A 26792-nucleotide genomic window follows, 5' to 3' on the forward strand; every position below is an offset into this window, starting at 1 on the left:
TGGCCAGGTGGGCTAGCATGTCTTTCATGAGGGGGAGGGGGTATAGGTTGTGTACGCAGACTGCATTGAAACTGCAAAAGTCAACTACCAGACGCATAGAGCCGTCTTTCTTCTCTTTGAAAAGGACCGGTGCTGCGACTCATGGTTTCTGTCAGGTTTTGATGCTATCTCAAAATAAATGAACTTCCAAACTGCCGATCTTTAAGGAAATTTTCTCTTTATTCGAGCACAGCAACCTGATCCTGACTCTTCGCGGTCAGTACTGACCTTTGCCCCCCAATCCCTCCCTTTCCGATCCCCAATTCTCTGCTTCTCATTGGCTATCTTCCAAGTCACTTTCCTGATTCCTTTCTTCGTCAGGTCACAGGAATGTCTCCCCCCTCCCCATCTCCGAGGAGACCAAATCTTCAAAGGGATTTAGCAGGCAAAAGTTCAGGCTTCTCCTCCCTTTTCTATGTCAGTTCTGAGACGCTGACATCTGGTTTCTTTCCTTTTGTGTCCTTGTCTTCTTTTTCTTCTATGTCCTTCTTCTCCAAAAGTCCTTCTTTAGGATCTCATTGGTTGGGGGTTTCCTCTTCCTGGGTTATCATCTCCACTTCTTCCTTACTACTCTGTTCTTCTTCTGCCCCTATCAGTTGGTCTAGGAAGTCTTGTGCTGTTACTAGACTATCAATCTTTATTTTTTTCCCTTGCCACTTAATTTTTCTTTTGTTTAATTGCATAGCAAGGAAACGGTAATGTCTTCGTAACTCTCTTACCCTCCTGGGGTCTTGTTTCAATGTTATGACCTCCTTCCCTCTGAATATCATTGGTTCTTCCCTCATTGTATTGTACAATATATCCCAGACTTTTTTTCTGGCAAATCTAATGTGGACCTCTCTTGGCAACTTTTGTCTCCTGACGTAATTTGTTTGGACCCGATATACCTCATCCAATTCTCTTATTATTTCCTGCTTGTCCCTCTGTAAGGCCTCTGCAATTATCTCCGCCATCTTCTTCCCAAATCTTCCTCCTTCCCTTCCGTTACATTCTGGAATCTCAGGTAAAACGCTGCCCGGTCCATTTCCAGCTGGATAATGGAATCTTCAAGTTGTCTGTTTTGGGCCATCAATTTTTGGTCTACCAGTTCCAGTTTCCTTTCATTTTCTTCCACTTTAGTTTCTACATTCTTTATTTTTTGTTTGTTTTTGTGGATTGAGTCTTGAATGTCATTCACTTTACCATCCAGAGACTGGATATCTGTTTTCAATTCGTTATGATTACTAGACTCCTGCATCTTCATCATCGTCTCCTGTATCAATGTTAAAGTAGATTGCATGGCCTGCATTGTTGGAATTACCATGTTTTTTTCAGTCTTTGACAATCCTTCTGTTGATTGTTGAGTTGCGGGTGATGCCATAGTAATTGTTGGGTTTGAAGTGGTTTTCTTTCCAGTTTTTAATACTGTTGTAGAGTACCCTTCTTTGATCTCTCACTATCCTGTCTATATTTCTCCAAACTATCATCTACTAACGTTATCTATGTGCCTTCTTCTTATTCTCCTTATCTTTCCTTGAGTTAGTCTAAAATGTCACTAAAAAGATCTTTCAGTATTTTGTCCAAAAGGGGCTTATATCTATTAGTTCTGTACCTTATATTTTCTTATCACTTCTATTCCTTATATTTGTTTATCCTAAAGAGACATGTGTTCACAATCAAAATAATTCAAATAATTTTAACAATAATCTTTAATTTCTATGCAATACAATCTATATAAAGAGTAAATTAATCAATATTTCAATCAATATTTCAATTAATATTCAGTTGATCTAATAAGATATATGTTCGTTATTTAATAATTTCTACTTGATTAATAATTAACAGTTAACTTATTTCTCAAATATATATAATTTACTTAATTAAACAGATAGCATAAAAAGGGAGAGAGGGGAAGATAAAATAGTAAAAAAAAGTTTATCTTAGTAAGTATATTGCCAAACACTATTCAAGACTTATTTCACTTTGTTATATTACATTCCTTTCTTTCTTTTTTTTGTTTTTGTTATTGTTGTTATTACTGTATGTCCCAATGATCATATAATAGCCTTTTTACACAGTTTCAGTTTCTTATATTGTTCCAGCTGTTTATTCTTTAAGTTTCTACAATCTTTTTAAGTTCAAATATTTTCAAAGTCCTTCTGTCGCCACTTTATCCTCTTGGGTCTCGATCCAAAAATTAATCCAATTATAAATTCGTTTTTCTTATGATAGTCCTTTCTTTCTTTCACAGTTCTAGTGATCACTCTTCTTCCTCTATTTACTCCTTACAATGGCAGCTCTTCCTGTTTCCTTTCTTTTCAGTCTCGAATCCAAATCCCTTCTATCCCTCAACAATGCCAATGCTCCTTCTTCTTTATTGTTTACTCACGAAATCCACCAGCTCTTCCTCTTCATGCCTCTGCTGTGTTAAAAGTGTTGTTTCACTCCAGTGTCGTGCTTGTTCTGTTGATTCATATTCCTTCCATCCAATTGCCGCTCAATCTCCTTCCGTGAGTTCTTTATCCTGACAGGCACGATCTCACTCCACCAAGTTTCTGTATCCTTATGGTGTTCTCGTAAAAATCCACTCCTGACACTGTCTGCTCCAATCTTTTTCGCTCCCCGGCTCTTTGTCAGCTTATCGCAGCCTCGAGTCTACCATTTCAAAACGACAGACGCATTCGTGCTGGGTTAACAGAGGCGTCCGTTCGAGCGGCAAGCGTTCGCCCCACGCTTTACCACTCTCCGGACTGCCTCTCTTGTTCGCAATGCCCTCCAGGCTCTTGCGCCCCTAAGGGTCCCCAAAACACAAAGAAATCCGGGGTTCAAGAGCAGAGATCGCTCTCCTTCCACCGTCTGCCACAAATCACCAACCAGAAGATATCTGTTATCTGCTATTGTATTTAACTCACAGAAAATTTACAGGAGCTTCTTATCTACCACAGACCACCACAATCATTATGTCTGATCCATCCAGAAACTCTCCAGGGTTAAACATCATTGTTTAATTCTTAATAATAATGCATTTCCTTAAAATTTTAATTAGGATCTTTCCCAACAACTGCTTTCCATCCCCCAAAATCACAGGACCTCCTGTAAATTGAAACTCAGTGACTCTTAAGACTTGTTTTCCAGTTAAATATGACAACTTTATTCCCCAATCTCCCTCAATCTTCTTGAAAGAATCCATTTTATCAGTCATTGGTTCTGCCCACTTTGAGTCTTCAGGGTCCATGGTCTCTCCAACCATCTCCAAGCAGCCTCCCTTCAAACCAGACTCCTCCTTCAGGGATGCCAGCAGCAAATTAAGTTCCAGTCCATCCGACCATCCAATCCATCCAATTCAACAATTGTAGCTTGCTTCTGATTATCCCCTTTGATAAACTTTTATCAAACTTTTAAAATGAAGTTTCAATTAAGGCTTGTAAGTTGAAAGACTTTATATTCTTTAAATCACATCAAATTAGCTTACTCTAAGACCGTATTAATTACTGTATTAATGACACCATAGAAAAATTGATGAGCAATAGCAAATTGTTATCCACCACCTTCAGGTTTCATAGGAAAGATTTAAAAGGGTTAAAAATTATTTGTGTATCATTTTGAAGTCAGTTTTTATCCACTTAGTTATCATACCATCCGCCCCTCAGTTTTCTAATCACATCACACAATTGTTTGTGAGTCTTTTACTGAAATCCAGTTCTATCACCAGAGTTCCCATAATCTATTTAGGAAGTGTAATGATGTGTGAGAATGACTTTTGGGATGAGGGGAAGAGAGGCTGCCCAGGGAAGGATCAGAGAAGAGGGAAGAATCCTGCAGCTGCATAAATGGAGAGAAAGAAACTCAGAAAGGATCCTAGCTAACTTTTCAGGCTGAGAAAAGAGTTGGCGGGAGATTTGTTCTTTCAGATCTGCAACATTTTGTTAATGTTGCATTACAATCAAGTAGAATTAGCACATCTGGAGGTGTTTTTCATCAGGATGACCAGGGAGAAGATTAGCCTGACAACTTTCTTCTTGATCAACCCATGCTTTCTGGGAATCAACCTCTTGTTTTCAAAGAGTTTATGAATCATCTGTTTTTTCCTGTTCGTTTTATTTGTCATCTGCTCTAGAATGTTCCCTATAATTGACAAATTGTGTCAATTATTTCTATGTTTTGTCAGTATATGATTGAAAATTCTTTCTCAATCTTTTTCATTCAATTATGAAGATAATGGCAGTATTTGTATCCTATTTAAGCATATTTGGAGATTAGACAATTGTGGAAGAAAGATTCAATGTGCCATAAGAAAAAAGTTTTCTGTTTTTCAAATTCCTGGATGTTCCCATTCCAGTTTCATCCCTTTCTGGAGAAGAATGAGTTTTGCAATATTTCCAACATTCAACTGTACATGGACCAAAATGGAGAGATAACAGCAGATCTGACCATTGACAGCTTCTTCGTTCTCTCCAAGGGTAATCCCAAGGTAGTGACTCTGGCATATTTTGTAAGACAGAGACTTTTTGTCAACCAAGATGCTCTTTCACGGCTAAAGTTGCTCAATAAGGTGAGAGAAATTTTGGTGTCTTTTCTGTTTTCCAAAGCCTGAGGTCCCATTTAAAGTGGGCAAAGCCTAGAGATTCTAGGGTGGTTGGCCTTCCATGCCAGGTGGTGTCATGTAATGGAAGCTCTTCAACAGATGGGACCTAAGTGGAGTGGCTTTGCCATGTTTTAGGAAAATATTTGAAGATCTTACTGGTTAGAGGTTTCTTTCTTCATCACAGTTTAATTTCATATTAAAAAATCTAATAGAATAAAATTTCTTAAATCTTTTACAGTAAACTTTGTTATCAGTTTTAATAAGAATATATCATCATATTTAAAACTTTTTTCAACTCCATCCCTCTAGACTACATTAAATAGAAAAGTATCTTATTATAATGTTAAATTCCAAAAGTAAAAGGGAGGAAATAAATGAAGAATCTGCTAATTGTATCTCCTGCATCTGTTTGGAAGTAGTCAGAGGTTTCATATTTACCTCAGTGAAGACCAGAGGCTACTTGTCTCCATCCATTTCTACCTCCATTTTCCACAGATGGAGAGTCCTAAACTATTTCCTTTGGCATTCCTTGTTTTTCTGCTCAGTCCCTGCCTCAGTCCAAATGTGTGGAAAGTTGTCATCCTGGATTTGTCAAGAGGGCTCGAGAAGGAGAGCCAGTTTGCTGCTATGACTGCGTTCCTTGTCCGGAGGGGACCTTCTCCACTCAGGAAGGTGGGTCACCCTGAGGAAAATGGGAGACTTTATGGAAGTGTATCCAAATAAAAAAAAAAAAATTGAAGCTCACCTGGTTTTTTTATTTTTAACCTGCACAATTTCTTACCTAAAAGGAAGTAAATCAAAAGACTTGGAAGGAGGGGCTGGGAAGAGATGGGAGGAGGGAGTGGCAGACTGGGCAAGCTTTACTAACGGCAGAGGAAATACCTCTTCTGCTTTTTAGTTTGGATATGTGCTGCTAAATTTACCTTTCTAGGAACATCTGAATTCTTTGAAACTTGATGAATTATTTCAGGCCCACCTTCTGAAAGGCCTTGCAATCCACTGTATATTGGATCCTCCCCTTGAGGATCACTGAGAAAGTGCCACTGGGCCATAATCTGCTGCTGTGGATAGTTATGGGGGAAACTCATTACACAAATAGTCTTCCAATCATATAGATCAATCAATCAATCAATCAATCAATCAATCAGAATAGAGCTAGAAGGAACCTTAGAGGTCTTTTAGTCCTACCCCCTCCTCAAGCAGGCGAACCTAGACCATTTCAGACAAGTGACTGTCCAGTCTCTTCTTAAAAACCTCCAATGTTGAAGCACCCACAACTCCTGGAGGCCAACTGTTCCACTGGTTAATTGTTCTCACTGATAAGAAGTTTCTCCTTAATTCCAGGTTGCTTTCAGACGTAACAAGATAATGTAGGTAACCTCCAAGTCCGTGATATTAACTGGCATGTGGCAGGACTCAGCATGTTTGCCTAAAAAGATTATATGATTCATTATTTATCTCTAATAATGTAGGTTCCTATGAAGATTCTACACATTACACAAATAATTAACATCCTAGAACTTCCCTCAACTTCATATACCTAGCTACATTTTATAAGGAAAAAAAAATCCTTTTCATGTTCTTTTTAATGAAATAGTAAAGAAATTCTTCTTGGAAAATGTCTGTGGTATCAGCTGTCATCCAAAGAAAGTTTTTCTTGCAAGAGAAAAGGACAGAATATTAAATATATATTGCTTTTTTGCTATCTCAGATATGGAAAAATGCACCAAGTGTCCAGATGATAAATACCCAAATGAAGCCAGAGTCCAATGTATCCCCAAAGTCATAACCTTCCTGTCTTATGAAGAACTTTTGGGCATCATCCTGGTCTCTTTTGCTCTACTCTTGTTCCTAAACTCAGGCCTTGTTTTAATCATTTTCATTAAATACGGAGAAACTCCCCTTGTCAAAGCCAACAACCGGGACCTCTCCTACATCCTCCTGGTCTCCCTCCTGCTTTGCTTCTTGTCTCCTTCTCTCTTCATTGGTCAACCAAGGAAAGCCACCTGCCTTCTCCGACAGACGGTTTTCAGCATCATCTTCTCAGTTGCCGTTTCTTCTCTCTTGGCCAAAACCATCACGGTGGTGCTGGCTTTCCTGGCCACAAAACCAGGAAACCGAGTGAAGAGATGGTTGGGGAAGAGCTTGGCCAACTCCATCATCCTTTCTTCTTCTTCTGTTCAAGTTATCATCTGCTCCATCTGGCTGGGAGTTTCTCCCCCCTTCCCTGACTCTGACCTCCACTCCCAGCCTGGAGAGATCATCCTGCAATGCAACGAAGGGGCCGTTGTCATGTTCTACGTCACCCTCAGCTACATGGGCTTCCTGGCTGCCATCTGCTTCACGGTGGCTTTCCTGGCCAGGAATCTGCCTGGGGCCTTCAACGAAGCCAAGCTGATCACCTTCAGCATGCTGGTCTTCTGCAGTGTCTGGGTGACTTTTGTGCCCACCTACCTGAGCACCAAAGGGAAATCCATGGTGGCTGTGCAGGTCTTCTCCATCCTGGCTTCCAGTGCTGGTCTGCTGGGCTGCATCTTCATCCCCAAGTGCTACATTATCCTTCTGAGACCAGACCTCAACACAAAAGAGCAGCTCACAGCCAGAACTAATGTAAAAACCTGAGATATAACACAAATGTTATATTGAAAGAATTGTTAAAAGTTTCTTTTATTTGGAAGGAGATATTCTTTCCATTAGCATGCAGGAGTCAAAGAAAATCGTATGTATGTGTTTCAAATTTGGAAATTATTGAATTCTTCACAAAGGAGCAGCTTACAGCCAGAAGAAATGTGTAAATGTGAGACTGAGGAATTTCAACTTTTAACATTTTCCACAGTCCAAACATAGAAAATGATCTAAACTCTTCTCCATGCATGAGTGGGCCAACTATTTTTCTTGAAATAAATAAAGGGTGCGTGGAATATTGTGAGGAGACAAATTTCTTGGAGAAATGGGAGCATGTTAGCAAGACAGAAATATAGAAGGCTTGTATGGAGCAATGTTGATGCCCTCATTTCTCAGTACATTTCACCCAAACTGCTGTGGCAACGTAACTGAGACATTTCATTTTGTTTACACAATAACTCTTTCTTGAGGGTAGCAACAATACAAGGCTGGGGAGGTAACTTGCTAATTCTGAATATTCATGCTTACATCATCTATTAAATGAAATATGCATATGTACGATTGTCCTTTTCTCCTCCTTTCCTGGAATGTAGTGCATCCTTTTGTTTCTAAATATTTCCTCCCACTATTTTCTGGGGAGAAATTCCTCCGATGGACACTGAATAAATAACAATTGTAGTGAGCCTGGATTATTGGGTTTTTTAGGTCCTGTGTTTGATTCCAGAGAAACTGGTGTCAGGAGTGGGAGTCACAATCTTCCATCTGCCGCCAGGGACAACAGATGGGGCAGCCCTATAGGGAGAGTGTTGTGAGATTGATCCCATAACTCTTCCCACTGCCACATAAAGGCACCATTGAGAAGTGTGTGAGAGACCACAGTCTGTGTCCAAGTGTCTCTTGTGGCTGGAAAGGTTTGTGGTCCCTTCCGTCCCAATTTCTCAGCCGCCCTGTCCCTGCTGTGAGCTCAGCCGATCGATGTCTGGAGGTATCCAGGAACTGAGGGGGAATTTGGCTTTGCAGAGTGACTGGGACCCTCTGTTGAAGAATGGAGACTGACCCGGAGGCTCTGTGCAAACTCCCCTTTTCCTCTTGGCTGAATGGAGGAATTCAGATGATCCTAGGCAGGGAGGGAAGTGGATGATGGGAGTCAGGGGGACTCTGATTGGGGAAGGAATCTTTCCCAAAGAAAAAGGGAAACCCGCTGTGTCCCAGGGCTGGGAGGAGGTCCAGGGCCCTCACTTGTGTTTCCATAGGCCTCAAACGAAAGGGAGGCTCTGAAATTGGAAGGGATCATATAAAACAACTTTTCCTCCCAGGTGGGAAGAGAAACAGCCCCGGATGTGAATCCAAGGACCCCAATAATCAGCGCAGGGAAGGAAAAGGGGAGGCTGGACAGGAACAGCCTCCAATTCCAGGCATGGACCGAGATCAGACAGATCATGATCTGAAGGGGAAACGTCAGAATCTCTGGGAGAAAAGGAAGTGGGAGATTTCTCCACTCTGGGGGTCTCTCAGTGGGATCCACAGGGGTTCCTGATGGTTTTGGGAACACAGGTGGGGAACTCCGTGTCTGGCTGAATGTCTGAGGCAGTGGACAGAATCAGACTCAGCGGTCATCCTGTGCCCAGGGAAATGGACAAAGACAGCGGGTGGAGGGGGGGTTTCGGGGGGGGGCTCCTTTCGGCTTGAGATTGGTGGGGTCATTCTGGGTGCAAATGGAGATGTTAAAAATCCCCTCTGCCCTCCAATCCTCCCCTTGATCTGCTGGCCAGTCCGACTTCGGGAGAGATGGGGGTGGCCAGTCTTTGGGCCTCCTGGAGGGATCCAGAGGAGAGTGGGGGAGGGGGCAGTGAGAGGCCTTCTGGCCGTAAAAGGAGGACAGGGAAGACCCCTTTGGAGAAGGAGCCGCATTCGGCTGTGAAGGAGCAGATGAGGGGTTCCAGAGGGAGTGGAGGAGCATGTGGGGGGGGAGGGGATTTTTTCTATTTTTCACATTTCTTAAGAGCCCACATCCCTCCCTGCTCTGTGAGAAAATCAGCTCGAGTGCAGACAACAACATCACAAACACACACACACACACAAAGAATTAGCACAACAGAAAGTGGCTGACACCACCACCCAAGCAGCTGGACTGTTTTCTTTCAAACTCTTACACTAAACTTATGCACACACACACACACACACACACACACACACACACACACACACTGGGAGAGATTTTTGAATAATTACGAAAAATTAGCCATGTTTTCCACCCACCGAGCACTGAAATGGCTCCTCCTCTTGGCTGTTGGGCTGCTTCTCCTCAGGCCTTTGAGGCCCCAATGGAGCTGGATACGACTCTCCTTCCAGGTCACGTCCAGTTCCTTGCAAGGACATCAGATTTGGCCCCGAATAATTCTCATCAACTCCCTGATAAAAATAAAGAAAATCCCCTACAATCCAAGAGTGGACAATGAAAGTTATAAATCTAGCGGAAATGGCAAAAATCTCGGCGTACCTGAAGGATCATTCAAATGAAAGATATTTAAGAGACTGGAGAAGGTGGATAGATTATATTCAAAATAAATATCGGAATAAGAAATTGCAGATAGGTTATGAATGATTATATAGATATTTAGTGTGTCTTTAAGTAATAAAGCTAGGCGGGTAATTAGGGAATTGAAGAAACAAGAGATGTGAAATGTCATAATTGTTTAGATTAGGATTGATTATGATTGTTGAAGTTTATACCCTGTAATTTGTTCTGGGAAGGGGAGGGGGGGAGGGGGGAGGTTGAGGTAGGGAAGGGGGGGGGAAATATGTAAACTTTTTGTAAAACTTTTCAATAAAAAAAATAAAATAAAGAAAATCCCATTAAAATACAAGAATGAGAGATCCGTCTATGTCAATTGCGTATTCGTGGCATTGGGTTCCTGCACGGGGGAGAAGGTTGGACTAGATGATCATGAAGGTCTCCTCTCACAGCTTCCATTCTGGGATTCTCTGAATGTCTGCAATACTTATGACCATTCATTTAGCAATGGTTGAAAGTTACGACAAAGCTGAGAATCACAACTTAGAAGCAGATTGTTACAGTGTCCCTGCAGTCACGTGATCGCAATCCAGGCGTTTGGCAACTGGCTCACATTGACGATAGTTGCAGGGTCCCAGGGTTACGTGGTGGCCATTTGCCATCTTCTCATGGCTTCCAACAGGCAAAGTCAACGGGGAAGCCAATGGGGAAGGTTGCAAGCCACGGTCAGGGGAAGTCTCACTTTATGACGAGTTTCTCTGTCCCAACTGTGGTTGAAAGTCAAGGACTTCCTGTACTATGTCCTTCTAAAAGGAGAAATCAGGTTGTGGGACTCCCCAGAATATCATTAATTCTTTGAGAGGCAGTGAGACCCCCAGGTTGAATCCCCCCTCAAACCTGCCCCCCTGGGAATGGCTGCCTGGTTCCCCAGAGAAGCCGGAGGGAGATTTTGGTCCAGGTGAAGCAGGAGGAAGTTTCTTTCTTTCTTTCTTTTTTTTCAATTTTAAAAACAAACTTTATTCAATATAAAAAGATAAAAGATTGTACAAAACGTTCTTAACTCTAAAAAAGAAAGTACAATTCTAAATTACATATATACTAAAACTAACAAACAGGATTATCTATCTATATTTGAACATGTAAATATATATATACATTAACCTTGATTTCTTAATGACGATTTGTTACCCTTGATTTCTTACTGTGTTTGACTTTAGTTTTTTTTCCATCGATTGATCCATTCATACCATCTGTCCCATATTTTGTAATACTGTGAGTCTTCCTTGTTGTTTAATTTTAAAGTTAATATATCCATTTCTGCACATATAAATATTTTTTGGATTATTTGTTGTTCTGTTGGCAACTGTTCTAATTTCCAAGTTTGGGCTAGGGTTAATCTAGCCGCCGTAATTATATGTAATGTGATGTATTTTATTACTTTTCTACTACTTTTTTTAAGTATGCCTAATAAAAAAAATTCAGGTTTTAGGTCAATCTCTTCTTCTGTTGTTTCTGTTATCCATATTCTAATTTTCATCCAAAATTTTTTAATTTTTGGGCAAAGCCACCAAAGATGATAAAAGGTTCCTGGTGACTGTCTGCATTTCCAACACATCGGATTACAATTTGGGTACATTTTTGCCAATCTAGCAGGGGCTAACTACCACCTATACCACATCTTGTAGTGGTTCTCTTTGTACGTTGTTGCCTTTGTTATTCTACAATTATTTTCCCATATCATTTCCCACTCTTCTAATTGTGTATTTCTTCCAATGTTCCTAGCCCAAGCTATCATTTGGCCTTTGACTATGTTTTCTGCCAGGTCGAACTCTAGTAGGTATTTATAGATCTTTGAAATTAATTTTCCCTCTTTAGTTTCTAATAATTTATCTAATTGGTTAGATTTTATATCAATTCCTCCTTCTTCACTGTCTTTTTTATATCTAGTTTGTATTAGTAAATACGGCCACCAGTCTATTTCTATGCCCTGGTCCCTGAGCTCTTGGCGAGATTTGAGTCTCCCATTAATATCCAGAATTTCTTTGTATCTTATTATTTTTTGAGTAGCTGGTGCGTTGAGGTGTATTGTATTGGGGTGCATTGTTGCCTCTAATGTAGATATCCAGCCTGGGACTTACGTCATATAGTGCTTACGTTTAATTTCCAGCCGTCTCAATTAGTGAATTTCTTATTATATGGTTTTTAAAATGTTTGTAAGTTTTGTTCGTAAGGATTCCCTGTTCCTGCCTGAACCGGATCTGAATGAGCGCATGATTTGCATAACGACCTCCATGAAAACGGTCATAAATTGGCTCTGCTTCGACTCCATGACTGCCACGACTGAGGGCAGAAATTCCAGTGGTCGTAAGTCAAGGACTGCCTGTGAATAGAATTGGGGGAGGAGGGAGGATTGGCCTGAATTTTGAAGCAGGCAATAAGGGGGCCAGGGGCTTTGGGGCCCTTCGGTTGCCCAGTGCAGGTCATCTGGGGAAGGTCTTCTCCCTCTGGGCCTCCAGGGCAGGGCTGCTGGGCTGCACCTTCCTCCCCAAATGTTGCAGGGTTTTACTAAGACTGGACCTGAGCACAATGGGAAACCTAATAGTAAAAGTGGAATAGAAAACCTGAAGCCTCTGGATTTTTTCCCCCAGGAATGTAATTCCATCTAATCCATTTAATGGGTTTCAAGGAATCTAAAATGTCCTTGATATGCCATAGTTTGGGGTGAGATATTCAAAGCTCTCTGCAGAGGGAAGGTTTTATGAGTCTATTTTGAATCAGAATAGAGCTGGAAGGGACCTTGGAGGTCTTCTAGTCAACCCCTTGCTGCGTTGGCTGTGATGGGGGCTTGGAGTTATTATGAATCACATGAGGATTATTTCCCTTTCATTTCCCGCCAGAGAATTTCCCAACAATCTCCAAGTCCAACAACTAGTTGAATTATCCAGGGATCCCTCCTGGGAGGGAGAATTATGTTAAAAGTCTCAGCTCTGCTCTTTGGCTGAATCCTCCAGGGGAGACTTTGGGCAGAGAAATATGGAGGTTTGGGACAGGCAGAGTCTGTGCTCTTGAATCTATGTCTCTCTCCTTTCCAGATGAAGCTGAGTGTTTCTCTGTGTTGAGAAAAAGCAACTGGTTCATATTCAACCTTGTGAGAGTCCTTTGATTCTTCTAATTCTTCTTCAGAAACAGGAAAGGGATTCATTGGTACATGCCATGAATTATGGACCTCCTGATTCTGCCTCTGATGCTGCTTTTGTCCCATTCAGTCTCTGGGAAGCTGAGAATGAAATGCCCGCTGAGTTCAGAGAACCAGGATGGAAAATCATGGAGCTACTACAGACCAGGAGACCATCTAATCAGTATAGTCACCACTGGAACGGAAAGATTGCATGCAAAGTTGCTTTTCAACGTGGCTCCTTCTCTTCAGTTTGTTTTCCATGATATGTAAGTCATTCAGGGTGATGGAGTTGCACTCCCTCCATTCAAACACTCTCCTTCTTTTCTCTTTTTATTTTTCATTTATTCCTATATTGGGGAATATGTCTAATTTCCTGAATGATTTTTATTTCCATGGCTTCTTTCTTTTGTCTGATTTTGTCACAAGGGGTCTGAAAAAAAACTGAAAGGGTTGCAGATTATCCCTGTTTGATCCTTAATTTATCACTTGGATAATGAATTTTATTTAAAGAAATCATTGAAACAGTTGTAGTTGCCGTATCTCAGCCCATTTCCATATTTGTGTAACTGATCATTGGTTTTGAATCAATGTTGACTTAAGGTCAGTAGGCTTGTGAAGGACTATATTTATTATATATAACAAAAGTATTTGTTGTTGCTGTTGATTATAATAACAATTTTTTACCATGGGAATTCTTATAGTGTTTTATATGGCTCACAGTACATTTTTGCCATTCAAATGGTCAACAAGAATTCCCAACTCCTTCACAATCTCACACTGGGCTACAACATCCATAGCAACTATCTGAGCACTTTACGCACTTCAGATGCCTTGCTGGACATGCTCTCCACTGGAGAAGCCAATGTCCCCAACTACAGCTGTGGAAGGAAGGAGAATCTTCTGGCTCTGATTGATGCAACTAAAAGGGAGAACTCCATCCAGATGTCAACATTAGGAGGCACCTACAAAATCCCACAGGTTTGTGTGTGTTTTTCTGTATCTGGTAAAGTGAGGGGTGGGTGGTGGTGGGTGAGCAATAGATTCAATCATGTCTTCTCCGTGGAATATAAGAGCTGCTTTTCTCCACATTAGCAAATATGTCAATATTTTACCCCATTATCTGAGATTAATCAGAAAAGGCCTGAAATGTAAGCAATACATTCCCTGGAGAAGACATTCTACCAACTATTTAACTGATCAAAAAATATCCCTGGTTGTTGGGGCCTCTATTGGCATCTTCATTGTCACAGATAAATAATGCCTGCCCTATCCAGTTGGATTGAAGTTGGCAATAGTAGCATTTTATCCATCTAAAATGTGGAATAAAAAGGACTATAAACCAAATAGACTAGCAGATATTGTGGCTAAAATTTATTCCATGATCCTCTTAGTTAAATTTGAGAAAAATGCATTCCTTGCAGAAGAAGCAGAATGTTTTAGGTAGAATGAAATGCTATATAGATATTATAAGAAATAATGCATAAATTAATAATCTAATATTGGCAACCAATTTGTCTTGAAATATCTCATCTATATCAGTGAGGTAAAACAAGGTTTGCTGCTTTCTAGATGTTAGTGCAGCATTTGACTCAATAAACAGAAAATTATGATGGAGAAAATGTTTTGCCCTCAAAATGGAGCTCAGCCTGTTGGCCCTGATCCAAGCCCTTGTTTGAGAGGGAGTTTTGAGCTCAATGGAGCCATGAGAAGAAGGATCTATGCTTATCAAGGGGGAAGGGAAAGATGCATATTTGAACCCTTGTTCTTCAGTATAGATTTGAATGACTTACTAGGACTAATGCAAGGCCAAAAAACAGATCATAAATAAAAGTTATTTCATTCTTTGACAAAAATGACTAAATCAGTGGACCAATGAAATGCAGTGCACGTAGTATACAGTACTTGGATTTTAGAAAGGCTTTGACAAAGTAAACCACAACCTATTTCTAGGGAAGCTGAAAATATGTGGGAGAGACAGCATCACCTCCAGATGGAGTCAGCCTGTGGTCCTCAATGGAACTACGTCTGCATGGAGGGAAACAAGCAGTGGGGGACCCCAAGGTTCCATTTTAGGCCCAGTTCTCTTCAATGTCTTCATGAATGATTTGGATGAGGGGAGAAATGGGGAAATCATCAAATTTGAAGACAACACTAAAGTGGCAGGAATAGCCAACACCCCAGAAGATAGGCTGAAGATCCAGATTGATCTAAGTAGATTTGAACCCTGGGCCTATCTAACAAACTGTAATTCATTGTAGAGAAAAGTAAGGTTTTATACTTAGGCTAGAAAAACCAAATGTCCACGTACAGATGATGTGAAACCTGGCTCAATAAGTATAACTGTGAGAGGGATCTTGTAGTCCTAGTGGACAATCACTTAAATATGAGCAAGCAGCAGCTAAAAAAGCTAATTCAGTCCTAGGTTGCATTAACAGAGGGATAAAATCAAGATCACATGAATTATTGGTACTGCCTTATAATGCCTTGTCAAGACCACATCCAGTTTTAGTCTCCATATTATAAACAAGATGTAGAGACTCTGGAAAGTGTGCAGAAAAGATGATTAAGGGCCTGGAGACTAAAATATATGAGGAACAGTTGCAGGAATTCAGTATGTCTAGTCTAGTGAAAAGGACGAGGGGTGACATCATAGCAATGTACCAATATTGGGGGGGCTGCCACAAAGAAGAGACGGTCCTCCTATTTTCCAAAATACTAAAGGCAAGACAGGAAACAATGGATGGAAACTAATCAAGGAGAGAAACAACCTAGAACTAAGGAGATATTTCCCAATGGTGAGGAATGGAACGTCTCCCCTTCAGAAATTGTGGGTGGTCCATCACTGGAGGCTTTTAAGAAGAGACTGGACAGCCACTTGTCTGGAATAGTATAGATAGATACAGATTAACAGAGTTGGAAGGGACCTTGTAGGTCATCTAGTCCAAGCAGACCCTACACCATTTCTGGCAGATGACGGTCCAATCTCTTCTTGAAAGCTTCCAGTTATGAAGCTCCCACAACTTCTGAAGGCAACTTTATCTCTTTATTTCCAGGTTGAATCTCTCCTTGTTCAGTTTCCATCCATTATTCCTTGTCCGCCCTTTGTCTGCCCTTTGGGTGCTTTGGAAAATAGCTTGACCCCCTTCTCTCTGTGGAAGCCCCTCAAATATTGGAAGACTGCTATCATGTCTCCCCTGGTCCTTCTCTTCACTAGATCAGCCATGCCCAGTTCCTGCAACCGTTCATTGTATGTTTTAGCCTCCAGTCCCCTAATCCTCTTGGTTGCTCTTCTCTGCACTTTTTCTAGAGTCTCAACATCTTTTTTATAGTGTGGTGACCAAAACTGGATGTAGGATTCTAGGTGTGGTCTTTCTAGGGCTTTATAGGGTGGTATTAGTACCTCTCTTGATCTTGATTGTATCCCTCTGTTAATGTAATCTATGATTTACATTGTTTTTTAATTTGCTTATTATTTTCCATTATTATGATACAATCTTGCTAATGTTCTGTCTTAGTATTTTAAACAATGTCTGATTAACAAACTATTCTAATACATTCATGAGAATCAGGTTGGATTTATTAAAATCTAATATTTTGGACGTGATCTGATCCCAAGTATAACACAGCATTCTTCTTTGTTTTTTCAGATCAGTCATGACATTGTTTCAGAGGCTCTGAGTGATAAACGGAAATTCCCCTTTTTCCACCAGATTCTTCCCAAAGAAGGATTCCAGTACCCAGCAATTGTCCACCTGCTCCTCCATTTCAGATGGACCTTGATTGGCCTCTTTGCTTCAGACACAGAGGAGGGAGAGAATTTCATGAGGATTTTTCCTCCTGTGCTTGTCAGGAGTGGAATTTGTGTTGTTATATCACAACTGTTCTCAACAACTGGATATACAGCATCCCTGAGGGAGTCCCTCTCTAAGTGGAGACAAGTCAACGTCTTTGTTCACTTCATGGAATATGATTCCATTTGGGATAGAATTCTTCCTTTCCATGAAACATTTATGCGTCTGCTAGGACCCATTGAAGGGAAAGTCTGGTTCCTCACAAATTTTGCAGGATATGAAATGAAGAATCGTAGACTTCTCAAATACATCCATAGTATTTTGAACTTTGGTTATCTGGGAAAAAAAAGGCCAAAGGATTCTGCCTTTGAACCCCATTTCTTTGTGGAATATCAGTTTCAAGATTATTATTTCCGCTGTTCTCTTTCAAAGAACGTCTTTTCTGTCAAAGGCCGCAGAAGATGCACCCAGAAAGCCCCAATGGACACCCAGAAGAAAAGGAACAGAGGAAGGATCCGAAATGACTATCAATGTCACAATCTGATGAAGACTCTGGCCCAGGCTTTGAATGCCGCTTATTCCTCCAGATCAAGGAGGAGAAGGAAGGAGGGAGAAAAGATTTTGGGGTCTCCAAGGCTGCAGCCGTGGCAGGTATGGGGGTCCCGATATGCATCCATTAATCTGAGATCCTTTGGAGGAGGAATCCAGAGGAGAAGGAGGGGAACTACCTCAACAGATCTGGCCAATTCAATTACTCAGGGAATAATGGCTCCAAAGAGTAGATACCATGGCATTTTGTTTTTGTTTTTGTTTTTTGTTTTGTTTTTTTAAATTAATTTTTTATTCAACATTTATATCTTTAACATCCTTGTTACATTTTTACAGCTTTCCGATACCGACATCTGTAATAATATCTATAGATATTCTTGGTAATTATCTTTGTTTTGTTTTTATTTATTTTCAGGCCTGCTACTATTCCAAATTTCTCTATTTCTAGTAGGAGTTTTTCTCCTGTTTCCAAAGGGTCCTCTAATATAAATGCCATGTTGTTATTGTTGTCTGAAATTTTTTATATACTTCCGCCGGAATTCCATCTGTCCCTGGTGTTTTGTTATTTTTCTGTTTTTTAATTGCCTCTCTTAACTCTGTTAATGTAATTTCCCCTTTCAACATTTCCCTATCTTCATCTGTTATACTTGGCAAGTTCCTCTCCTGTAGGTAATTTATAATATTTTCTTCTTTAATGTTTTCTTGACTATATAGTATTTGAAAATAATTTTGAATAATATTTTCCCCCCCTCAATTCTATGGAGCAAATTTCCTTGCTCGTCTCGTAAATATTGTACCAACTTTTTAGCTTTTTCTTTTTTCAATTTGTGGGCGAGCCATCTCCCTGGTTTATTTGCCGATTCAAAATAGTTTTGTTTTGCCAATTTTCTATTCCTTATCATTTCTTCCTGTTCTAGTATATTAATTTTATGTTTCATTAACTCCATTTCCTTTCTGACTTTCCTGTTTTGGGGATCTTTCTGAAGTGATAATTCTAATTTTTTCAGCTTCTCCAATGTTGACATTCGTTGTTCCTTCTTCTCTTCGTTTCTCCTCACCATATATGCAACAGTTATCCCCCTTATTCATCACCTTCAAGTTTCATAGGAAAGATTAAAAAGGGTTAAAAACTATTTCAATATCATTTTGAAGACAGTTTTTATCCACTTATTATCCAGGCCTCAGGTTTCTAATCACATCACACAATTGTTTGCGAGTCCTTTGCTAAAATCCAGTGATATCACCAGAGTTCCCATAATCTATTTAGGAAGTGTAATGATGTGTGAGAAAGACTTTTGGGATGAGGGGAAGAGAGGCTGCCTAGGGAAGGATCAGAGAAGAGGGGAGAATCCTGCAGCTGCATAATGGGAGAGAAAGAAACTCAGAAAGGATCCTGGCTAACTTTTCAGGCCAAAGCGCTCGCTGCCCCGGCCGACCTAAGAACGATGATTTGGCCGACTCTACAAGACATCCTAAAGGCACACTACGCACCTCAAGCGTCCTCTCTGGTAAAAAGGCATGAATTTTATCAGAGGGACCAGAAAGAAGGGGAGACGATTAGTGAGTTTGTAGCAACCTTATGGGAAATATCCGCCGCATGCGACTTCATGAGTCCGGAAGAGACCATGAGGGACCATCTGGTATTGGGACTGAGAGACCTAACACTATAGAGCAGGCTGCTGGCCAGACCACAAATCACATTCAAGGAGGCTTTGGAAGAAGCATCAGCAACCGAAGCTTCCCAGAAATCCGCGGCAGCTATGAAAAAAATGAAAAACGGGCCACCAGTAAAGGATGAAGCCTCCGTGCATTATGAGGAAGCAGAGACAGAATCGGGGGAAGAAGAAGAGGAGGACGAGGTCCACTACCTACAATCCAGACGTAGGGAAAAGCCACAAGCAAAAGGAAGGAAAGAAATCTGGTGCTCGGGATGCGAAGGAAATCATCCACAATCTGAATGCACATTCTGCAATGCTATATGCCAGCAATGTGAGCGGAAAGGGCACATAGCAAGAGCCTGCAGGGCATCACAGCCAGCATCCAGAAGAAACCGGCCGCCCCGTTCACCACCCAGTAACAAGAGATTCCCATCTGGAGGAAAAAAGCAGCCTTTTGGATGAGGGCAGAGGAGCGAGAACCACAGAGTAGACCGGGGAGAGACCCACCATACCATCGTGGTGGGCCATGCCAGCGCGGGAAAAGCAAACAAGATGGCGTTGACCATCCTCAAAGAAGGGAGGCCCTGTAAGATGGAGGTCAACTCAGGGTCCAGCCTATCAATGGTATCATGGACAACGATAAAGAAGCTAATTCCGCACATCACCAGCCGTGATCTAAAACGACAACAGCTAACACTCATCGACTACCAGGGCCTCAAATTCCTGTAGTGGGCACCGGCACGTTCAACATCGCATACAAGAACTTCAAAGCCAAATTGCCTCTCACCATAGTGGACAGAGACAGGCCCAGCCTATTGGGTATGGAGTGGTTCGAACCGCTTGGACTTGCAATTACCGGCATCCACCATATCTGAGATGACGGCTGGAAGGAAGTCCTAATGAAGGAGTTTGCAGAAGTTTTTAACGGCGAGCTTGGCAAGTATAAGGGGTCCCCAATTACCTTTAGCCTAGATCCACAGGTAGCCCCTGTCCGGATAAAGCGCCGAAGGGTCCCATTTGCTCTAAGGCCTAAGATAGATGAGCAACTAGACAAGCTGGTTGCTCAGGGAGTCTTAGAACCTACAGATCACGCAAAGTGGGAAACCCCTATAGTGACACCCATCAAGCCAGATGGGTCAGTACATTTGTGCGGGGACTACAAAAGTACCATTAACAAGGCACTTCAGCAAAACGCATACCCCATGCCTGTAGTGCAGCACCTATTGCATTCGCTGGGCTGGGGAAAGATCTTTGCGAAGCTAGATTTGGCGCAAGCATACCAACAGCTCCCAGTAGACAAGGCCACCGCTGAAGCCCAAATGATCGTCACTCACAGGGGGGCATTTAAATGCAAAAGACTACAATTTGGGGTGAGCGTAGCGTCCAGGTATTCCAGAGCCTGATGGAGCGGCTTCTGCAAGGAATCGACAGAGTTGTCCCTTACTTTGACGATGTCCTCATATCAGCAAAAGACCTAACCCAATTGAAGCCAAGATTGCAGGAGGTACTGGCAAGATTTCAAAAAGTAGGGCTTAAGGTGAAGAGAGACTGCTAGGTGAAGTGCCACCTAGCAGAAAAACAGGTTGAATTCTTGGGGTATCTAATCAACGGGTCGGGGATCAGGCCCACACCCGGAAAGCTGAGAGCCATCAAAGAGGCCCCTACACCCAAGAATAAGATGGAGCTGCAGGCATTTCTGGGGTTGCTTAATTTTTATAATATATTCTTGCCACAGAAAGCGACTACTGCTGAACTGCTCCACTGGCTACTGGACAGAATGGTAGAATGGAGATGGGGGGCTACCGAAAAGAAGGCATTTGAAGACATAAAAAAAAACTATTGACGTTGGACAGAGTACTTGTGCAATACAGCGGGACAGTGCCAATAAGACTAACGTTTGATGCGTCCCCCTTCGGCATTGGAGCGGTATTGAGCCACACCTTGCCAAATGGAAAAGAAGCCCCCACTGCATTTTTCTCTTGGACTCTGTCAAAACCAGAAAGAAACTACAGCCAACTGGACAAAGAAGCATTGGTTGCAGTAGCCGGAATAAAACGGTTTCACGAATACCTCTACGGTCGGAAATTTGAACTCATAACCCGCCACAAACCGCTACTTGGTATCATAGTGGGGGAAAGACCCACACCCCCCCATCCTGTCACCCCGAATGCTGAGGTGGATAGAATTCTTGGCTGCCTACAACTATACACTCCAACACAAACCAGGAAAAACGATAGACCATGTGGATGCCCTAAGCAGATGCCCACTTCCAGAAATGGGAGAAGATCCTGCCCCAACAACAACTACACTCCTCATCTAAACCTTGGAGGAAAACCGGATATTGGCAGCAGACATCGCGAGAGCCACCATCAGAGACAGGACATTGGCGCGAGTTTTAAATTAGATCTGGAAAGGGTGGCCAGAAGAAGGCGTGGACTCAGAATTCCTGCCATTCAAAAGGAGAGAAAACGAACTCTCGGGGCTGAGGGGTTGTGTACTATGGGGAGACAGGGTCGTCATTCCAAACACACTAAGACAAGGAATACTGAAGCTGCTACATGAAGGACACCCAGGTATCGTGACGATGAAGGCTCTACCTAGGAGCTATGTATGGTGGCCCGGGATGAACAAAGAAATTGAAGCAAGGGTGTCAACCTGCGAGCCTTGCCAAGAATTCCAAGCAGCCTCGAAATCAGCGCCCACCCACGATTTGGAGAACCCGGGAACACCATGGTCTAGACTGCATATCGACTTCGCCGGGCCATGCAAAGGAAACATATTCCTAATTATTGTAGACGCATTCTTGAAATGGTTGGAGGTGGCTCTTATGAAATCAACGACATCAGAAGCCATTATACTAGTGCTAAGAAGGCTATTCGCCACTCTCAACCTACCCGACCTCATAGTCTCCGATAACGGCCCCCAGTTCACAGTGAACTCTTTTGAGATGTTCTTAGCAGAACAAGGGATACGACACGCATTGTCAGCATTGGGAAAACCTTCGACGATCGGATTGGCTGAACGAATGGTCAGATCCACAAAAGAAACGTTAACAAGGTTGGGACCAGGGGACATACAAGCAAATATCGACAAACTACTAGCAATACAACACATCACACCAAGCGCCACAACCCACTGGAGCCCAGCAAAACTACTGATGGGAAGGAAATTGAGATCCCCACTAGATAGACTACACCCCCAGTACAGCTCAGAAAAACCAACCGATTCTACGAGCCGAGTCCGGGAGTTCCAGGAAGGAGAGAAAGTCTACGCCAAGAATCTGAACGGAAGCCCCCTCTGGGTACCGGCAGAGATAACACACAAGTAACGGGCCCACTATCATACAGAGTCCAGACGGAAGATGGACAGCACTGGAAGAGGCATATAGACCAACTCAGAGGATGAGTCACGAGAAACGAGAGCGAGCCGGAAAAGGACTGCCAAAAGATTTGGAAAGAAAAAAATACAACGGCAGAAGCGGCGCTACCACAACGGCAAAGAGAAAACTCAAACCCAGATCGAAACACAGGAGACTTAACTGAAGGCCGAGAGGAAGAGCAGGATCCTGGAGAAGAACGCCAAAGACAGCCGAGGGGAGCAGGAAAAGAAATTGAACAGAATAGATCCAACCCAGCCCCAGAGTTCGAGAGAGTTCCAGAGACAGCACCAGGAGAGCAGCAGAACTCGACCTCTCACTCCGAGGACACACAACCGACGGATCTGCGCAGATCCAGTCGAGCCCCACGGTGACCCGCCTACTTGCGGGACTATGTTGCATAGCGGACACCGGATTGGCGGACACTGAGTTAAGTATCGAGTGACAATTCAAATAGTCCTATCAGGAATCAATCCTGAGAGCGGGAACTTTAAATAAGCATCAGTGGCTGAAGCCGGGGACAGCTCCCGTATAAAAGGAGCTGTTGCGGCTGCTAGCGCCATTGCAACTACAGAGTTAAATAAATGTGTAAGCTATACAACGAGTCCTCTCCTTCTTTGCACCCACGATCTAACAAATTGTATCAATTATATACTTTTTAAATATTTTGTCAGTATATCAATTGACAAATTTTTCTCAAACTTTCTTGTTCACGTATGAAGACGATGGCAGTATTTGTATCCTAATTAAGCATATTTGGAGATTAGACAATTGTAGAAGAAAGATACAATGTGGGATAAAAACAAAGTTCTCTGTTTTTCAAATTCCTGGACGTTCCCATTCTAGTTTCATCCCTTTATGGAGAAGAATGATTTTTGGAATATTTCTCGAAGAAAACTGTACTTGGACCAAAATGGAGAGATAACAGCAGATCTGAGCATTGACAGCTTGTTGGTTCTCCCCAAGGGGGGTATCAGGGAAGAGATTCTGGCATATTTTGAAAGACAGAGACTTTCTATCAACCAAGATGCTTTTTCACAGCTAAAGTTGCTCAATAAGGTGAGAGAAATTTTGGTCTTTTTTCTGTTTTCCAAAGCCTGAGGTCCCATTTCATGTGGGCAAAGTCTAGAGTCTCCAGGGTGGTTGGCCTCTCATGCCAGGTGGTGTCATCTCATGGAAGCTCTTCAAGAGACAGGACCTAAGTGGAGTGGCTTTGCCATGTTCTATGGAAACCTTTCAAGATCTTACTGGTCAGAGGTTTCTTTCTTCATCACAGTTTAATTTCATATTAAAAAACCTAATAGAATAAAATTTCCTAAATCTTTTACTGTAAATTTTATTATCAGTTTTAATAAGAATATATCATCATATTTAAATCTTTTTTCAATTCCATCCCTCTAGACTACATTAAATAGAAAAGTCCTATATTGCGGTGTTAAATGCCAGAAGCAAAAGGGAGGAACTAACGAAAGAACCTGCCAGAGTCTCATCTCCAAAACCTGTTTGGAAGGAGTCAAAGATTTCATATTTACCTTCATGAAGCCCAGAATCTACTTGTCTAATGTTTATTTTCCCCCATTTTCCATGGATGGAAATCCTAACATATTTTCTTTGGGATTCTTTGTTTTTCTGTTCAGTCCCTGCCTCAGTCCAAATGTGTGGAAAGTTGTCATCCTGGATTTGTCAAGAGGGCTCGAGAAGGAGAGCCAGTTTGCTGCTATGACTGCGTTCCTTGTCCGGAGGGGACCTTCTCCACTCAGGAAGGTGGGTCACACTGAGGAAAATGGGAGGCTTTGTGGAACTGGATCCATCCAGTTCATGAAAGTGCAAGTTAAAGGATAGATCGCAGCTCACATGGGTTTTTTATTTTTAACCTGCACAATTTCTTATCTAAACAGAAGTAAATCAAAAAGACTTGGAAAGAGATGGGAGGAGGGGGTGGCAGACTGGGCAAGCTTTACTAACAGCAGAGGAAATATCTCTTCTGCTTTTTAATTTGGATATGTGCTGCTAAGTTCACCTTTCTAGGAACATCTGAGATCTTTGAAACTAGATGAATTGTTTCAGGTCCACCTTCTGAAAGACCTTGCAATTCATTGTTTATTGGCCTCCCTTGAGGATCACTGAGAAGGTGTCACTGGGCCATAATCTGGTGCTGTGGATAGTTATGGGGGGAACTCATTACACAAATAATCTTCCAATCATATAGATCAATCAATCAGAAAAGAGCTGGAAGGAACCTTGGAGGTCTTCTAGTCCAGCCCCCTGCTCAAGGAGGAGACCCTATACCATTTCAGACAAGTGACTGTCCATTCTCTTCTTAAAAACCTCCAATGTTGAAGCACCCACAACTTCTGGAGGCCAGCTATTCCACTGGCTAATTGCTCTCACTGATAGGAAGTTTCTCCTTAATTCCAGGTTGCTTCCAGATGTTACAAGATACTGTAGGAATCCTCCAAGTCCAGGACATTAACTGCCATGTGGCAGGACTCAGGATGTTTGCCTAAAAAGATTATATGATTCATTATTAACCTCTAATAATGTAGGTTCCTATGAAGATTCTACACATTACACAGGAAATAATTAATATCCTAGGACTTCCCTCAACTTCATATACCTAGCTACATTTTTAAAGAAAAAAAATATCCTTCTTATGCTCTTTCTAATGTAAAGAAATTCTTCTTGGAAAATGTCTGTGGTATCAGCTGTTTTCCAAAGAAGGTTTCTATTGGAAGAGAAAAAAACAGAATATTAAAGAAATGTTGCTTTTTGTCTTTCTCAGATACACAAAAATGCACCAAGTGCCCGGATGATAAATATCCAAATGAGGCCAGAGTCCAATGTATCTTCAAAGCTATAACTTTCCTGTCTTATGAAGAACTTCTGGGCATCATCCTGGTCTCTTTTGCCCTACTCTTTTTCCTAACCACAGATCTTGTTTTAATCATCTTCATGAAATACAGAGAAACTCCCCTTGTCAAAGCCAACAACCGGGACCTCTCCTACATCCTCCTGGTCTCCCTCCTGCTTTGCTTCTTGTCTCCCCTTCTCTTCATTGGTCAACCAAGGAAAGCCACCTGCCTTCTCCGACAAACAGTTTTCAGCATCATCTTCTCAGTTGCTGTTTCTTCTCTCTTGGCCAAAACCATCACGGTGGTGCTGGCCTTCCTGGCCACAAAACCAGGAAACCGAGCGAAGAGATGGTTGGGGAAGAGCTTGGCCAACTCCATCATCCTCTCTTGTTCTGGAGTCCAAATTCTCATCTGCTCCATCTGGCTGGGAGTTTCTCCCCCCTTCCCTGACTCTGACCTCCACTCCCAGCCTGGAGAGATCATCCTGCAATGCAACGAAGGGGCCGTTGTCATGTTCTACGTCACCCTCAGCTACATGGGCTTCCTGGCTGCCATCTGCTTCACGGTGGCTTTCCTGGCCAGGAACCTGCCTGGGGCCTTCAACGAAGCCAAGCTGATCACCTTCAGCATGCTGGTCTTCTGCAGTGTCTGGGTGACTTTTGTGCCCACCTACCTGAGCACCAAAGGGAAATACATGGTGGCTGTGCAGGTCTTCTCCATCCTGGCCTCCAGTGCTGGTCTGCTGGTCTGCATCTTCATCCCCAAGTGCTACATCATCCTTCTGAGGCCAGACCTCAACACAAAGGAGCAGCTCACAGGCAGAACAAATGTGAAAACATGAGACGTAACACCATTATGATATTGGAAAAATTATTAAAGTTTATTTATTTGAAAGGAGATATTCTTTCCATTTAGATAGTATGCAGGAGTCAAAGAAACTCAAATGTATATGTTTCAAATTTGGAAATTGTTGAATTGTTCACAAAGGAGCAGCTTACAGCCAGAAGAAATGTGTAAAAGTGAGACTGAGGAATTTCAACTTTTAACATTTTTCAGTCCAAACATAGAAAATGGTCCAAGCTCTTCTCCATGCATGAGGGGGCCAACTATTTTTCTTGAAATAAGTAAAGGGTGTGTGGAAGATTGTGAGGAGACAAATTTGAACATGTCTAACTCTTCTTCCTCTTCCTCTTTTCCCCACAACAATCGCCCTGTGAGGTGGGCTTGTCTGAAAGAGGGTGTCTGTCCCGAGGTCAGCAAACAGGCTTTCAGGGCTAAGGCAGGACTTGAACTCAGGATCTCTTGCTTCCTAGCCTGATGCCTTAACCATTGTCACTCTTAAGGGAGGGCGGATTTTGGGGAAAGGCCCTGCTGGTCACCACTGCCGCCTCGTCTTCCAGCAGCAGCCCTGAGTCCAGCAGGGCCCTCCAATCCCCAACCCCCACCCCCAAAGGTCTTTCTGGGGTAGAGCAGCCCCATCCGAGAGCAAAGGAGAGAAACTCCTGGACACAGAGAGCCCCTCCCCCCATCACAGCCCCTCCCTCTTGCCAGGGTTCAGCTAAGACTCACTGCCTGTAGGGGGCAGCATAGTCTGGCCCTGAAGTCCTAGCTGGGCCCTGGGAATTGAAATCGGGGCCTCCAGGTG

At 42.3% G+C, this 26792-nt stretch overlaps 3 protein-coding genes across 5 annotated transcripts in view; all 3 read left to right on the forward strand.

Annotated features, from left to right (window-relative positions):
• Positions 1-7910, forward strand: part of LOC132711332 (vomeronasal type-2 receptor 26-like) — a 33129-nt gene extending 25219 nt beyond the window's left edge. The window contains exons 4-5 of one of the 2 annotated variants that reach the window (XM_087879148.1): positions 4358-4570; positions 5099-5326. In XM_087879148.1, coding sequence (XP_087735274.1) covers positions 4358-4570; positions 5099-5326 — 441 coding nt within the window. Of the gene's footprint in view, positions 1-4357 lie in introns of both variants that reach the window. The other variant, XM_087879149.1, reaches the window with a different exon arrangement.
• Positions 7911-10112: 2202 nt separating this feature from the next.
• Positions 10113-20788, forward strand: LOC148111889 (vomeronasal type-2 receptor 26-like). Of its 2 annotated transcripts, XM_087879150.1 has the most exons (3): positions 10113-13187; positions 13642-13899; positions 16569-20788. In XM_087879150.1, exons 2-3 carry the CDS (start codon positions 13660-13662, stop codon positions 17541-17543), a joined length of 1215 nt encoding a protein of 404 aa, XP_087735276.1. In that variant the 5' UTR covers positions 10113-13187; positions 13642-13659; the 3' UTR covers positions 17544-20788. The 2 variants fall into 2 exon arrangements, with proteins under 2 accessions (XP_087735276.1, XP_087735277.1); XM_087879151.1 differs by lacking the exon at positions 10113-13187 and having other exon boundaries at positions 13268-13899.
• A 715-nt stretch (positions 20789-21503) lies between these two features.
• LOC148111890 (vomeronasal type-2 receptor 26-like) lies at positions 21504-26041 on the forward strand. Its single transcript, XM_087879392.1, has 2 exons — positions 21504-22220; positions 24969-26041. The coding sequence occupies exons 1-2, from the start codon at positions 21504-21506 to the stop codon at positions 25986-25988; spliced, it is 1737 nt and encodes a 578-aa protein (XP_087735518.1). The 3' UTR covers positions 25989-26041.
• The last annotated feature ends 751 nt before the right edge of the window (positions 26042-26792 follow it).

This window comes from Pantherophis guttatus, chromosome 15 (genome assembly GCF_059756535.1).
Source record: "Pantherophis guttatus breed Tessera chromosome 15, ASM5975653v1, whole genome shotgun sequence".
NCBI classification, from domain to species: domain Eukaryota; kingdom Metazoa; phylum Chordata; class Lepidosauria; order Squamata; family Colubridae; genus Pantherophis; species Pantherophis guttatus.